The 17,344-nt window shown below is 37.8% G+C and overlaps 3 protein-coding genes across 3 annotated transcripts; all 3 read right to left on the bottom strand.

Annotated features, from left to right (window-relative positions):
• Positions 1–4,856: 4,856 nt before the first annotated feature.
• Positions 4,857–5,822, bottom strand: LOC148830171 (olfactory receptor 52K1-like). Its single transcript, XM_088922177.1, has one exon. It carries the CDS (start codon positions 5,820–5,822, stop codon positions 4,857–4,859), a length of 966 nt encoding a protein of 321 aa, XP_088778303.1.
• A 6,721-nt stretch (positions 5,823–12,543) lies between these two features.
• Positions 12,544–13,056, bottom strand: LOC148830170 (olfactory receptor 52K1-like; the record flags this gene model as incomplete). Its single annotated transcript, XM_088921863.1, has 1 exon — positions 12,544–13,056. A coding segment is annotated over one exon (513 nt), but the record flags the coding sequence as incomplete, so codon positions are not given.
• A 2,970-nt stretch (positions 13,057–16,026) lies between these two features.
• LOC148830169 (olfactory receptor 52K1-like) lies at positions 16,027–17,010 on the bottom strand. The gene has a single exon (XM_088922160.1). The coding sequence runs from the start codon at positions 17,008–17,010 to the stop codon at positions 16,027–16,029; it is 984 nt and encodes a 327-aa protein (XP_088778286.1).
• Between the last annotated feature and the right edge of the window lie 334 nt (positions 17,011–17,344).

Here is a 17,344-nt window from a genome sequence, read left to right as displayed (position 1 = left end):
ATTTTAAGGAAACATCAAAACATAAACACAGAACAGCAGTAGCATGTTCTATAACATACAACTTAAAAAAACAAGTCACAAGAGCAGTGTGAGAAGAGAAAAAAACATCAGGGGTAGAGTTCAGTAATCTGACAGTTTAGAGGAAGAAACTGTCTCTGAATCTGGAGGTTTGTGCCTTTATGCTCCTATATCACTTACCAGAGGGAAGGGGAGAGAAAAGTGAGGAACCAGGATGACTGGTATCCTTAGCGATACCTTCAGTCTTCCTGAGACAGTGAGTTATAAAAATGTCCACAATAGAGAGGAGCTGTACTCCAATGATGGACTGGGCTGACCTGATCACCCCCTGTAACGCTTTCTGGTCTGAAAATGAGCTGCTGCCAAGCCACACTGTAAAACCACATGTGAGCACACTCTCACTCGCACCTGTCCTGTAAAAAGAAAAAGGCGTTGTTGTGCTTTCTTTGTAGCTCCAGTTACATTCTGGGACCACGTTAAATCATTAGTAATGAAGGTGCCCAGGAAAATAAAGCTGCTAACCATCTCTGCAGCAACCCCATTGATGTGAAGAGGGGTGTGGTCCCCACCCTGTTTTCTAAAATCGATGACCAGCTCTTCGGTTTTGCTGACATTGAGGGAGATATTATTGTCAAGGCACCACTCCACCAGGTTCCTGACCTCATCCCTGTAGGCCGTCTCATCATGACTGGTGATTTGGCCAAAGATGGTAGTGTCATCAGCATACTTGTAAATGGAGTTGGAGCTGTGTGTGGCCTCACAATTGTGGGTAAACAAGGAATACAGTGGGGGGGGGGGAAGCACACAGCCCTTAGGGGCACCTAGAGTATATTTCTTTCCATTGACAGGTCATCAGCGGCTGGGCACAGTGGCACCGGTGGTTCATAATAAGCATTCAGTTCAACCGGTATAGAGAAATCAGTATCAGTGGGTGGTGTAGCACTATCCGTAGTTTTCGGTACTTTAATTTTTGTAGGAGAACATTGGTATAAATGCTAAAATATCTTATTTCATTTTCCTAAAATAAAAGATAAATAGTGAAGGGTTATAAAACCACATTTTCACGTGGGTGGAAATATTGTACGTTTGGGATATAAAGGCTGAGCAGACTGTAAGCTGGTGCTGGGTTGTTGTACAGCATGTTTTTTGTGTACTGTATAACTGTCTAACATAAGTGTAATGTTTTCTGTCCTTGTATCGTTGTAATGGGCTGTGCCATAAAACAAGTTTCCCCCCAGGAGATGATAAAGCTTGAACTGAACTGAACAATGTGAGAAGAGTTTTGTTGAATCAGGACTCCTTGTCTTGCAGTCTTCAGCCCAGTGTGAGTTTCAATGTGCTCAGGCCTTGTAAACCACCTTTATATATAGGAAGGCCTGTCTTTTGACATTTCAAATTCTGAAGTTTCTATTGCAGATCTCCAGCCATTTCAGCCCATGGTGGCAAGATGTACCTGTAGGTAAGATTGCCACTATACATGTAGCCTTGAATCTTTTAAATGATACTATAGCACAGTGGAAAGTGGCAAATGGAAAAAAGACAGGGGTTCTTGCCTGAACCACATTCCCCAAAGAATAATGGGGAATGTGCAGTAATAATATAAAAACTGAGGAGAGAGAGCAATGGCTAAAATTTCCCTGAAATACTATACCATGTGGATATTCTGCACAGGTCACTCCTTTCTTCTCTGGAAATTGTATTCACATATTGGGGCGTTTTTCTACACAGGCCCAATTTTGTGTAGCTCACCTAATAATACTATACTGCATACCAAATGAGTGAATTTGAACATATTTGGATTTTTCAGATGACCTGATAACATTTCAGGTCATACAATCTTCTTCTTAAGTACACACTCTAGAGCCAAACTATTCAGAACTTGAATAATGCTGACCTGTACTGACCTCAGAGGAGGTCTGAATTTTAAATGGTGTCACGGGAGCCGGTCCTGACTCCCGTAAAGTGCGTTGTTTAGGACCCTATGTGGACAGTATAACCGGGAAGTGACTGGGAAAACCAGGGACAGGTGTAAGTGAAAAAACTAAAATACAAAAGTGTCAGAGCGCTCTCTAAAGGACCATGCCAGTATACTGTACATAATACACCTGTGACACCAGTACCATTATTACTATTGAGAAATATATTTTATTTAGGTACAGTACCACCATTGATTAGACACTGCCTTAGGCATTACCGATAGAATCAAAATGTCCTGGATAGATTTATGGACATAACAAAGGCAGTTATAAATGCAGTTAGAAAAATTCAAACAGATAAATGATTTTTTATTTGAACCTTGCAAGTGTTCATGGGGAATGTAGTTAATTCAAGAATACTGTATCAATGGTGCCCTAGAGGTATTTGAATTCCTTACAGTGAGTGTTGTTTGTGTTTTAAATACTTTACTGTATATTTATGACACATGAAATAAAGATCTAATATATTTCTGAAAAAATAAAATATAAAATAAAAAGGCACAGGAACAATTGTTATTGATTGTGTTGATTGCAATAGTTAAAAATACTGTATGTCAAAAAATCCAGAATGCATACGCATACTGTATACAGTATGTACTGTATTATAGCAACCTGCGCCTTCCAAAAATGGACTGTTCCTGTGCTCCTTGACCTTTCTCCTCAAGCCCTTCTTTTCTGCCTTTTATCCCTCTGTCAAGAGAGACAAGTGTTCACTCTCTTACCTCCTGAAATCATATATGAGCAGCCCCTCTCTCTCTCCTCTCCTCCTATTCACCCTGCTATTCCTACCCTCAGTGAACAGCACACCTGCCATAAAAATAAAAAAGGCAACAAAACTTCCTCACAAGCCAGAACAGCTTCCTTGCCTCCCCCCTTCCTCTAACTGCTTAAACATGCTCAACATCTCAGTAAATGTTTTTTTTCTCATATAGTAGTGTGTTTTGGGCCTTGAAAACATCTTTTGTAACGTAACAGTTATTTAAGCAATACGAACACCCCTTCTCCCTGATTAGTCCATTGAACTGAGGGTTTACTGTATTAGGGGCATTACCTGGGGGCATGTGCAGTGTGGAGGTGGAGCCCTGGATTGAGGGTGACACGTTGCCTTAGCAACCACAGCTGCCCTGGCTAGTTAAGGATGAGCTGCAGCTGTGGGGGCCCTTTAAGACACGCTGAACACCTCGATGAGGGACGTGTAGACCCCCGCAAGGGGAGAACCTTCCAGCAAAAGCACCAGAAGGGACTGTGGAGAGAGAGCTGTGTCCACATTTTTCCTTCATTTTATTTTCCTTTCCTTTTCTCCTGTCCTACCGTGTATCTCACCAGGCGGAAACTTTCCTCCGCTGTCCCACCCATTATTTTGGCCTGGAGCCTGCAGTAAGGCGGCGTTTGTTAGTTTTCTCTTTCCGTTTTCTTTTTTTAAAACTTTTTCCACCCTCCCTCCCTTGGTTTGTTTTTCAGAGGGGTGAGTGGCCTCCCTCATGAGGGGAGGATATGTGGGGATGTGTTCAGTTTTCGCCCTACGCTCCTCTTCTTCCAGTCTGGATCCCGCTAAATAGGGATAATCCAGACTGGATACTGTTGTCCCAAGCAGTTCCTTTTCCCCAGCCTGGACCTTGCTAAGTAGGGACAGTCCAGCCTGGACGCTGCTGTACAAAGCGGTGCACTTTTCTTTTTCCTTTTTGTGTTCTTAGCCTCACACTAGTGCTTCCACCCCCTCAGACGGGGCATCCACTTTTACCAGTGTTCGCTGCTGCTCCTCCCACTCCCACATTGTTACACGATGAAACACAGAACTGAATGATATTGTAATGACCGCGGGCTTCAGCGCGGAATGGAGCAGGCATAGGACTCGGGATAAGGGATTAAACACCATATTTATTAACCGGAACCGGGGAAGGCTACACACACAGGGACAGGGGTTACAGCGCTGCACCTACGCCAGCACAGACACAGAAGGGAAGAGGCCGTCTCCCAGCCTCCGTCCCACTACGTACAGTCCCGTAGTTCCGCCCCCAGGTGCTGTTCTCAGTCCGCCTTGCGTGCGCGTGGCAAAAGCACCCCACGTGGCGCTACAGTATACAAATTGATAATGTATTGTGGTTAAAGAATGTTTTGCAAAATGTAGCCTCAAATAAAAAAAGTGATACTGAACTATCTTTTATAAAGGGAAAAACAGATACATTAAAATCTAAAGGAATAATAATACATACCTTTATTTTACATAGTGTTTTTCATGGTACATCATCTGTACAGTGCAATAAAACAAAAATAACCAAAAGTATCTGCCATGCTGAAATTAACGTAATACATCAAACATAAATAAAAACTATGTAGCAAAAATAATGTCATGTCTCTATTTTAATGGCTCACAATGAACTACAGCCAGCGACATCCAAACGTCAGGCACAATATTGCACAAGGTTTGGCATACAATATTATATTCAGGTAAGAAAAAGTAGATTTCCACTGAAATGCAAGAAAAACTATTTTTCAGAGAAGATTGCATTGTGATTGTTATACTAAAATGTGATTTGAGTTAATGAACAGATACTTCAGTATGTACACATGGCAAACCTTTGTAACATTTTGAAAAATGTCATACCTGAATTAAGCAAGTCTACAGAACTTAACCTGATCTCTTAAAAAGCAAAGAAAATGCAGTTTGATCAGTTGTGTTTTATTAAACGTTTTGAAAGCATACTTATAAAAATAATTTTCAATAGTTTCATTTTTCAAAAATATATTTACATTATATGCAGCACGTGCAGTTTTAAACATACAGTATTAATAATATCAAATAATTTTATGTTAAGTCCATCACCCACCCCCCCCTTTTTTGTGTTAATTGTGAATCACACTTTAAGCTTTAACAGATATTTGAGCAAATTTTGTCCTTCCTACCAGTTTGAGTATCTGCTCCCTTATCTCTTTTGTTCTGATTCCGTAAATAATTGGATTAAAACAGCTGGGGAAAAGTAGATACATTGTGCTAATTATGATACGAATGTCAGGAGGGATTGAATTCGGAATCCGATATGAAACAAAAGCTGTCATGGCACAGAAGTAAGTCACACACATGACTATAATGTGGGTAGTACAGGTGTGGATTGCTTTGTGGAAAGACTTTCCTGATGCCGTTTTAAAGACTGAAATGAAGATTTTGACATATGAAATAACCATGAACAAACAGTCAAGGGTTGTAACACAAAAAACTGCTAACAAACCTACAACATTGTTCACAATTGTATTTCCACAGGCCAGTCCTACCAGGGCCATGTGTTCACAGAAACAATGATTAATGGCATTTGAGGAGCAGAAAGAAAGATTTCCTGCAAGGATATCAACAATAACAGCAAATGTTCCATTTCTAACAATAGCTGCAAGAACAAATTTTAGAGAGCTAGAAATATTCAGGTAATCATTATAGCGCAAAGGAATACATATGGCTGCATACCGATCCAAAGACATCCAAAGGAGAATTGATGATTGGAATGAGCCAACAAAATGAATGAAAAACATTTGCACCAGACACCCCAGTAGCGAAATACCATCCCAGTTAAATAAGAAGCTAAATATCATTTTGGGAACAATAAATACTGGCAGACTCAAGTCTACACAGGCCATGGCACCTATTAAAACACACATTGGAGAGTGTAAACTCCTTTGCGTTTTAATGACAAATATAAGAATTGAGTTAGCAATACTAGACAACATGAACATCAGGAAGAAAGGGAAGAAAAGAAGCCATCTATGCTGTTTAAGTTCATAAAATCCCATTAAAAGAAATTCGGTGTGGGATATATTTCCACCTGAGTAATCCTGCATCTCAGTGCTGAAGATTCCAAATAACACATTCACCTGCAAATCAGAGAACACTTCCATTATTACATTTAATACAGATTATAACCAGCTGTCAAACAATGATCATTTGAAGCTAAACATTTAAGATGAGAATGTGATGGCACAATATATTATACTTTCTATAATTCTGAGTGGCAAACAGAAATAGAAATTACATTAATCTGTTACACAGTTCAGAATAATAATAATATAAATCAATAGATAAATGAATATTTTATCCCATGAAAGTATAGTAAATCCTTTATGTCTTTAGTCTTCAAAGAACTACAAGAATAATTCAACACATACTGTATGCGTCAACAAAATAAAAAAATAAAGAAATCATATGATAGATGAAAAAAGCACACCCTACAGTATGCAGGTTTAATTATCTTCCAATAGCATTTAATCATACTGTACTTCAATGCTGATATAATATTTTCATATTAGACATATTAAACTGATATGAGTTAAATATCAGAAACATTAAATATATTAAAAATAATGAAACAATCATTTTTACTATCTGTATATTGTTAGTAGAATTGTATGTGAGATCCAGTAGTTGTGTGGAATAACTGCAGCAGAGACATCATTGACAATATTAATGATAAAGAGCAATAGAACTCACCATTTGTTGTTACTTTAATACAACTTCTTCAGTAGCTACTGTATCTTAAATGCCTTTCTCAAATTCCCTTGATGAGGCACTAGCATGCTGTTAAAAATAAACCTTAACAGTCATACAGTATATGAGGTAATAATTCTTAGATCAGCAACAGGAGGCCTCAGACAGGAACACAAATCTATAAACTGAATGCTAATCAATCTATTGAGACAGATTATTAGATTTTAGAGGAAAATTAAAGCTCCCTTAGGTGTTTGCATTATTTAGGTATGAGAACCAATGATAGTTCTTTTAATTTTTCAGTTTGAACTTGTATCTTGACTGAACAAATGCAGTAATTTCCCCTGGTCTATAACACGTAGATTTAATTCAATTTAAAGAGAGTCAAAAACTTTTCCAGTTTAGCACTCCTGAGCTAGAGACAACAGACAAAGGCCGAATAGATCTGCAGACTTCAATATACAAAGGTAGATTTCCACCTTAAAAGGTGCAGGAAATGAGATGATGATCACTTCCTGTTCAAGCTTAATGTCTGCTCGGGATTTGACATGTATAAATGTCTGTTTTGAGGAATCAACTGTACATAGTCATTATGTTGTCATGGAAGATCATAACTGAAATTTGGAAAGGATAACAACAGACAAAACCAAATTCACCCAGCTTATCGAATCAGAATCATCACTGACTTTTACTACACACTCAGTCATTCAGAATGTGTGCCAGATACTATGTCACTTTGCAATGCACATCGCCGTAACACACCATTTTTTTTTTTGATTGGACTGCTCTACTTTGTAAAACCGCTTGGCCTGTGGTAGCAGTTGAACTGTTGCCCGAAAACGCCTGGTTTTGAATCCTGGTCAAAGCTGAGGGACAAGCCTGTTCCAATTATAGAGTTTAAGTTGTATACTGTTTAGCCTTTTATTAATTTTTAACCTTATATTACAGTATGCAAAATTTTAAATCACTATTATTTTTATTCACAAAAACAAAATTACAAAACATGCAAAGGAACAAGTAAAGTTTAATAAAGGAAATAAACACAATGTTTTGGCTATGGAGCCGTCTTCGGGTGTGTATTTATACATTGTGTATCTTATGCGAATGCCTCTTTTTGCATTTTTGTTGCGTGCATTTCACCTCATGCATCATTTGTCTATGTATTCCTACTGTAGCGGCAATGCTTATTAATAATACAGGAATTAAGTTTGTTGTCCCCTTGCTAGTCTCTCTCTCCCTCATCTCTGTGGTGCTGGACACAGAGAGGCCATTCTATGTGGTTCAGATTTAAGGTGTTTTTCTGCCTGATAGAGTTTCCTGATAAGGAACGACTCCTAGGGCTGAGATTCTCCAGCCACCCTAACGAATGGTCATCTCTGGCGCCTTTCTGTCTGGGAGATTCCAAGGGAGAATCTCATCCCAAGGTGTTTATAATCCTAAGGTCAGAGAGCATTGTTATTCATCCTCTACCTTGATCAGCCAATCAGGAACTGGTAGGGCAGGGTAACCTCACTTGGGTCTCGAATGCCCACGAAACTTTTAACCAATGAACGACCGTAGTTGCTCCAGATAAAAGAGGCAACAAAGAGCCCAGAGCGCCCCTCCAGGACATTCTCAGACTCATCTCGGACAATCACGTGACGGCCAGTGTGTCAAAGTGCCAGGACTTTACTTTGTTCTAAGCGTCGAGACAGGAGGTCGCCCACGCGTAACCAATGGATCCACCCGAGGTTAGGTTAGCCCAGCAGCAAGCCTCGTGAACCGCCGGTACCCCACCACGAACGTTCGCCTGATCAACGAGTGAACTACGGTCGGAACTGTCGACAGCTGAATCTCAGGATTCAGGACTAGCGCTACATCGGGAACGAACCGGTCTTCTTCCCGTCTAAAGAGTTCTAGACGTCCCGTCTAACTTGCTCGGACCCGCAGTCATTTTTCATGTGCACAAACTCTGTAAGTTCAAGCAGGACTAACTAGGTCTTCAGAGAGTCACTGATGTACACTGCTGTTATGTCATATTCTAGCATGTGTGTAACTGTGCATAAACAAACAGCTAAGGTTTCGGTGGCACTGTGGCTAAGGATCTGCGCCTGTGGTTGGAAATTGTTGGTTCAAATCCAGTGGCCAGCAGAGAAATCCTACTCTGTTGGGCCCCTGAGCAAGGCCCTTAACCCCAGCTGCTCCAGGGGCGCCGTATAAATGTCTGACTTTGTCCTCTGACCCCAAGCTTCACTCTCCCTGTCTGTCTGCCTGTGTGTCTCATGGAGAACAAGCTGGGGTGTGCAAAAAGACAAATTCTTAATGCAAGAAATTATATATGGCTATTAAAGTGATCTGATCTCATCTAAAAATGCAATTAACTAATAGATGTTATTTAAATAAAGTTTTCTGAAATAAATCACAAATAGTGGTATTTTAAACATCCGTAGTTTGAAAGGCATTGTGATGAAAGTGTGATTAATGCACTTTAAAGAGAACCTGTGGTGCTCAATGTATCTTTACGGGACTGGTTAAAACCCAGAATGTTATAACACAGACATTAACTAAACAGGCATTGGTAGTTTAAAACAGGTCTATTTTTATAAATTTCTGTGTTGCTAACTTAAAACACTAACTAAACTTCTTGGGGAAAGGCATCATCACACTGTTCACTATATTGCAGAGATCCACCCGTATTTCCCCTTTTAGATATGGTAGGTATACTGTAGATCACTGACCTGTTGTCCATTGACAAAAAGTAACAGGTCAATTGACATGATAAAGACACCTCTCAAGCAATTTGACAGCTTTCTGCCAACAGCTGGCAGGGAAATTAATGCCAATGCTCTCTCCTCATTGAATATCATACATGTTTATTCCTTTGACCTAATTTTACTTTTGTAAAAAGTTCTTTTGTTTGTTCTTATCTAAAAAAGGAACCTGGATTAAACATCTATTAAATATGAATTCACAAAAACAAACATTGTGGTACTACCGTTTTCTCACAAAAGACACATTTAAAAGGAAAATTTTCATCAATTTGAGAAAATTAGATAATATCCCTTTTGTGTCATACAACCCAGGTAGATGTAATGAAAATATTATTTATTGCAGACAAATACATGTAAAAGTACCATAGCTGAAATGAGGGTAACACGGTTGACACAAAAGCAACATACAGTAGTTCTCAACAGTAATAATTAATTAAAATTAATTTATATCACTGAGTTCTAAAATGTGCAAAAAAAATAATATTTGAGAGGAAATGGAATTAAGAAGTGAATCAATCAGAGAAGAAATAGATTATTGCAAAATGACATGAGAAAAAGCTGAGTAGAAGAAGGCTCATTGGGAAACTGCCCAAAAACATGGGTCCAGCTGGTCCTGCCCGGGTTTGGTGGTTAATGATTACCTATGTTTAAGTAATAAATAAACAAGTTTACACATACTTTAAGTAACAAACTTACAGTATGTTTTTTCAATCATATCCTGTTTATTGTTTTTAACTTAAACCTTGCAAGTGTTCATGGGGAATGTAGTTAAAAAGGGCATGTTAATTCTTTCCAAAAAAAACCAGACAGCAAATGCTCATGGGAGATGTAGTTAAAATAAACTAAATAATAAAATAAATCCAGTCTGGATTATCCCTATTTAGTGGGATCCAGACTGGATTTATACTGCTGTCCCAAGCGGTTCCTTTTCCCCAGGCTGGACCTTGCTAAGTAGGGACAGTCCAGCCTGGATGCTGCTGTACAAAGCCGTGTGTTTTTCTTTTTCCTTTTTGTGTTTTTAGCCTCACACTGGTGCTTCAGCCCCCTCAGATGGGGTATCAACTTTTACCAGTGTTCACTGCGGCTCCTCCCACTCCCACATTGTTACACAATGAAACACAGAACTGAATGATATTGTAACGACCGCGGGCTTCAGTATGGAGCAGGAATGCTCCAGGACTAACTAGCCAGGTCTTCAGAGATTCACTGCCAGCGCGCCGCAGCAGGAATCTCTCCCTCCTTCCCCCACACCTCCAGCCACAGCAGGATTTGCTGGCACCGGGCCAGAGGACGCTGATTGGACGCAGCAACAGCCTGTTGCTGTTCCTTTGTGTCCGCGGGAGATACGAATCCACAGAGATTGGATGAGTATTCAACATTCTGCATTACAGCTTGAGAATTCAATTGTTATCTCAATCCCAGTTGATGTCAATTTAATTCATATGAGTGATGTACTTGCTTTTGAGTATGAAGTGTAGAAGTTTTAATCAAAAAGCTAATTAACGAAACAGTATAAATGAATCGTATACTGAATGTATGTATCACTTGGTATTTATAACTTTTCGTGATTGAGTTTTGTATACTTTTGTATTCTGCTTACCCTCACGTTAAAATCTGTTATGTTTATATGCACATTTTATGTATTAATAAATTTATTCTCGTGTATTAGTATCCATGTGTGTGCATTGCTGAGTTTTTCTGCAAGGTCGATTTTATAATACCCATCGAAGAATCATTTTGTGATTTACTGCTACAATTAATAATTGTCCCAGTACATGCACAAAACCCCTACACTACATGTAGGAAAATGTATACAGTAAAATCTCAGAATTTGTGAGGGTTCAGTACCTTGAGGTACCTATACTTGTAAGTTAACAAATATGCAATTTAAAACCTTATAGGAAAAATAGGGTATGGTTCTGTGACTAGCAAAACAAGCATTTCTGTAGTATTTTTTGTTATAACTATTAACTGATTAAGAAATAGTGCTAGTAATTACTGGTAGTAACTGAAAATGAGTACTGAAAACTTAAAAAAAACATTGTTGCCCTCTATAATTAAATTATTGCATATCACTATTAAAAATGAAGCATTACTGTACTGTGATATAATTTTTATTTGGCACAATAACTGACTAGTAAATTAAATCTACTTACTCCCTTCACTCTCAACCAGTTGCCCTGCTCCTCTGCTTTATCTAAATTCTCTTTCTTATAATTTTTGTTCTTATCCTTTTCCATGAGACATGTGAGAACTGAGATTGTAATAACTTGGGACCACTGAGGTATTTTTCTTATTTAATATTATTTTTATTTTGCAGCACAATACTGAGTCACATACAGATGTTTTGTGTTTTTTGTGTACGTGAGAGGTAAAACTAGTTAATGTGAGAGCATTTTGTGTGTATGTGAGATGTAAAATAGAGAGAGCATTTTGTGTGTATGTGAGAGCAATTTGTTTGTGTATGAGAGGTAAAGTTTGAATAATGTCCTAAACGGTACCTCATAGTATTAGGATTTTGTAAATAAAGTAAAGTATCATTAGTATATATACAGTACTAATTTTGTATTTGGTACAGTATGTACAACAGTGATAACAGTAATGTAATCAGATTGTCTAATTGCTAAGGCTAATAGTTCAATAAAAATATCAAATAACAAAGGGGAGAGAGGGCTGGTTTCACGACAGATTGTAAAAGGATTGGATATCATGACATTAGTAATAACTGAGGCATTAGGAGAATTATATTATATTATTATTTTATTATATAGGGTCTGAATCCAGCAGACAAAACCATGTCCAAACCAAATTGCTCCAAGTGTCTGAAGTTATTTAAAACAAAATTTATTCAGGGTATTTTTTAAACCAAGGAGAAAAATACAGAAAGACATCTAAACAATGAAGCAGATCAATAACATGCATCAATGATCACCAGTGATTAAGGACCCAGCTGAAAGTACTACAGTGTGAAATCCTGACAGAATGTTCCATTTTGGAAAATGTCATCAGACCTAAATTAAGCAAGAATACAGTTAATCCTGGTCTTGTACAAAAATAAAAAAAATTCAAATGAAGAAAATAAGACCAAAAATAAATAAAAAATAATTATTGAGTTTTAAATGCATTTGTTAAAGATGATATAAAAGCAGGTACAGAATTTTTGGACTGTTGCAGTCGATGTTGGAAGGACATTGCTAACATACTGTACTTCTCAGTTTTTATATGACTGTATCACCATGCAATTAAAAATAATTAATCATGTGAAATTATTCATGCTGAATCAGTATATTTCTATTATTAACAATAAAGTGTTCATCATTCCTCCATGTCAGTTGTGAGTCACACTTGACACTTTAACAGAGGTCTGTGCTATTTGTGTTCTTTTAATTAGTTTGAGTATCTGCTCTCTTATCTCTTTTGTTCTGATGCCATAAATAATTGGATTGAAACAGCTGGGAAAAAGTAAATACATTGTACTTATTAATACACGGACATTGGGAGAGAGAGAATTTTTAATCCTATATACAAAAAAAGCTGTCATAGCACAGAAGTAAGACACACACATGACTATTATGTGGGTAATACAGGTATGAATTGCTTTTCGGGAAGATTTTCCTGATGCTGTGTTAAAGACCAAAATGAAAATTTTGACATAAGAGACAACCATAATCACACAGTCAAGTGTTGTTACACAGAAAATTGTGGTCAACCCCACAATACTATTTACAGCCGTGCTTCCACAGGCCAAACTTACCAGGGCCATGTGTTCACAGAAACAATGATCAATGACATTGAAGGAACAGTAAGAGAGATAACCAGCGAGGATGATAATAACCAGAATGAAATGGATTTAAACGGATGTGTAAAGAAAAACAGAATATGCTGGCATCAAATAATTAATTATAATCCAAGCAATTCATTAAAATGATTTTTTCGTGTCCTGATCGTGCCCATTATGACATCTCTCATCTAGCGGTTTCCCTGGGAAACTGTCACATTCTCATGAGGGCTCACGATTCTCCAGGGCTTGCTGCATAAACTGAATTCCCCTCACGTGATCTGTACTTAATTACCAATTATTCCATTCCCTACTTATTACTCAATTTCTCTATTGAAGGCCGGATCAAAGGTGATACACCATTGTTATTTTAACCCTCTTTTAGTTTAATCTCTGCACTTTTTTCCATTCTGTTTTATTTTTCCACTATCCTGTCTTCCCTGCTGGCCTGTCTGGGAGCCGATCTCCTGTTCCCCGGGCAGATGCTCCGCACAGTGGTCTGGGCTTTAGCTGGCCTGCTTGGAGGGCCGTCTCCCAGATCTGTGTGCCCCCCCTGTCCTTTAGGGGGTTGGTTGCCAGTTCCGTCCTGGAGCTAAGGGTCCCAGATTCCATATTTCATAATTATTTCATATTTATAACTATAATCATAATTTAAAATTACGTTGTTGGTTTTACCATGTATTACCATGCTTTCCATTGACAGTATCCAACACAGGGTGATGGAGAAACCAGAGCCCATCCTTGCAAGCACTGGGCCACCATGACACCCAGTATTCATTCATTCCTGTTTCATTTCAAAGCTCTGCCTCACTTTTTTTAGAGCTATAAATCCTAATTTATTTATCCTAATTTAATTTACCTACTCAAGCCTAGCAATGTGGTGCAAACTGTAACATTTCATGTGTCTAGCCATCACTAGCTATTTAAGCTGGTAGCCAGAGGAAGCTATGTTAACTAGGTCATGTTTCCACATATCTTTTTTGAACAGTTACACTTATTGAAAATTATAATTGACAAGATAGCAGTCTTTGTGAAGAGTTTGTGAATATTATAAATCTGTGATTATATAACTAATATTACACAAACAGTGAGTTAATAATTTAAATACTTTTATTGTTTAATTGCAATTAAAGACTGAATTAGAATGCTGTGCAAAGTATTCAACCTCATCACACAGTATAATGTCATATTTTGATGAATAATTATGCAGTCAACATAGTTTAATTTCATCAGTTACATTCTGAGCAAGTTTTGACGATCACATTTAAACTTTAAAATTATATACAGTATAACTCCTTTGTAATTTAACAAAAATGGGACATCATCAGAAAGGGGGGTATAGCTTTAAAAAGGCTGGTGTAACAGTGAGGGTTTGAAGGAGCCACTGCAAACTTCAGGAGAAGTCGTTGCCCTGTTTGAGGGGGCAGAGGCACTGGTGGGAGGAAAGGATTTTTTAAAAAAAGGAAAAAAACGTTTGTGACATTGGGGTCCAGAACGGACTAAAAAAAGAGCCACATTGAACAGTGGAGCTCAGGCTGAAGTAGAACAGAGCGAGGCCTGAATTCTCAGCCTGTCCTGGTGAGTACTCACGGTGGGGCAGGAGACCCCAAAAAAGATGGCCTTACACTCTCTCTCTCCACAATCCCCTCTGGGACTGTTGCTTTGGTCCTGCTTCGTCCCGGCTCTCTCTCCCAGCTGAGCCTTGCATATAGGAGAGCTGTTCTCCCACGTACTCTCTCAGCCACCAGAAACTCTGGACTGCGGTCCTGCTAGCTGGTCCCTCCGGGGAAGTGTTCAGTGTGTTCTTAACCAGCTCCCACAGATGTGGCTCATCCAAAATTAACTGGATGCAGTAGACAAGGCAACGCGTCACTTTTAGCAAAGGGCTCCGTCTCCACACTGAACATGCCCCCGCGTAATGCCCCACTGCCATCATTAAAAAAAAAATATCAGGGGGAGAAGTCATCAAGAAAGAAAGCTTTGTTTGATAAAGACTGTACATTGAGCAAGGTTACATCATTACATAAGCTAAATTGTCTGGGATTTCTACCTAAATACAGATAGAAAATATAATGAATTGAACTGCTAACAGACTCTTTACTCTTATATGAGTAAATTAGAAATCCAGAAAAGGAAGTAATAAGACTGTTAATGCATATGTTTAGTTCACGAGTTTATACTGCAACAGTAGCTATCAGTCTTAGTCCTTGGGCATCGCTGTGACTTCTTGTGTTTTTTACCTATCCATGTTTTTAATCACAGGCAAATTAATTTTGAATTTTATATTTTAGGTGCAATTTTAAAACATCTTCCACGTCTTAAAAAGGTTCCTCTGAGCCAGTTCCTGAGTTCTAAAATTTCTCAATATAACCAGTTTGTAGAAAGATAAAACAGAGCAACTGTTTGAAATATTATCATTCTCACCTGTGGCTGTCAATGATGGATTGATCACTAAAAGATTTTTTATGAAAAATAAAGAAAGCAAATTTTGCAAAATGTTTCTTTGTTTTGCAAATGAAGAAGTTCACATTCTGCGTACTGAAGTTATTTAAAACATAATTTATTCAGGGTATTTTTTAAACCAAGGAGAAAAGTACAGAAAGACATCTAAACAATGAAGCAGATCAATAACATGCATCAATGGTCACCAGTGATTAAGGACCCAGCTGAAAGTACTACAGTGTGAAAGCCTGACAGAATGTTCCGTTTTGGAAAATGTCATCGTACCTAAATTAAGCAAGAATACAGTTAATCCTGGTCTTTTACAAAAAGAAAAAAAAATTCAAATGAAGAAAATAAGAACAAAAATACATAATAAATCATTATTGAGTTTTAAATGCATTTGTTAAAGATGATATAAAAGAAGGTACAGGATTTTGGACTGTTGCAGTTTATTACGATTTTGGAAGGACATCGCTGATATACTGTACTTCTCAGTTTTTATATTATCTCCATGCATTTAAAATAATGTCATTATTTGAAATTATGCTGAATCAGTATATTTCACAGTAATGAGTCAATCACTCCTCCATGTCAGCTGTGTGTCACACTTGACACTTTAACAGAGGTTTGTGCTATTTGTGTTCTTTTAATTAGTTTGAGTATCTGCTCTCTTATCTCTTTTGTTCTGATCCCATAAATTATTGGATTAAAACAGCTGGGAAAAAGTAGATACATTGTACTTATTAGTACACGGACATTGGGAGAGATAGAATTTTTAATCCTGTATGCAAAAAAAGATGTCATAGCACAGAAGTAAGACACACACATGACTATTATGTGGGTAATACAGGTATGAATTGCTTTTCGGGAAGATTTTCCTGATGCTGTTTTAAAGACCAAAATGAAAATTTTGACATAAGAGACAACCATAATCACACAGTCAAGTGTTGTTACACAGAAAATTGTGGTCAACCCCACAATACTATTTACAGCCGTGCTTCCACAGGCCAAACTTACCAGGGCCATGTGTTCACAGAAACAATGATCAATGACATTGGAGGAACAGTAAGAGGGATTACCAGCGAGGATGACAATAACCAGAATGAAAATACCATTTCTGAGAACAGATGCAACAACAAATTTAGCAGAAGAAGAAGGGTTCATGTAGTCATTATAGCGCAGTGGAATGCATATGGCAGCATACCGATCCAGAGCCATCCAGAGGAGAATGGATGATTGAAATGTGCCAAAGAAATGAATGAAAAACATTTGCACCAAACACCCTACTAGAGAAATACCATTCCAGTTAAATAAGAAGCTCAGCAGCATTTTAGGGACAAAAAATACTGGCAGACTCAGGTCTACAAATGCCATGGCTCCTATTAAAACACACATTGGAGAGTGTAAACTCCTTTGTGTTTTGATGACAAATATAAGGAATGAGTTAGCAGCAGTAGACAACATGAACATCAGAAAGAAAGGGAAGAATAGAAGCCATCGCTGTTCTTCAAGTCCGTAAAATCCTATTAAAAGAAATTCAGTGTGGGAAACATTTCCACTTTCGTGTTTCTGCATTTCAATCTCACTGCTGATAATTTCAAATTACCGTTACCTGTAAATGAGAGAACTGCTTTTAATTAATTCTGTTAAGTGTTTCATTTAGTTGAACATGAGCTTCAAAGGGCAGGTGTTAGAGAAAAAATCATGCAACTTTAAAACATGTTTAAACCTCTATAATTATGGCACACTACCACAATATAGCAGTATTGAACAGAATCTATTAAAATATATTCATAAACACAATATAAAGTGTAATAAATGTCATACTACAACAATAATTGTACTAAATTATTAAAGAGAATGTATTAAAGTCTATATTGTACATAAACACAATATAAAGTGTAATAAA

The sequence above is a fragment of the Atractosteus spatula genome, chromosome 7 (assembly GCF_055471065.1).
Source record: "Atractosteus spatula isolate fAtrSpa1 chromosome 7, fAtrSpa1.hap1, whole genome shotgun sequence".
Lineage (NCBI taxonomy): Eukaryota > Metazoa > Chordata > Actinopteri > Semionotiformes > Lepisosteidae > Atractosteus > Atractosteus spatula.
Note: the sequence above shows the minus strand (reverse complement) of the source record. Positions and strands in the feature narration are given on the sequence as shown.

Coding starts and splice junctions, on each gene's coding strand:
- LOC148830169 (XM_088922160.1), bottom strand. CDS start 17,010: ATGCAGAAACACGAAAGTGGAAATGTTTCCCACACTGAATTTCTTTTA.
- LOC148830171 (XM_088922177.1), bottom strand. CDS start 5,822: ATGCAGGATTACTCAGGTGGAAATATATCCCACACCGAATTTCTTTTA.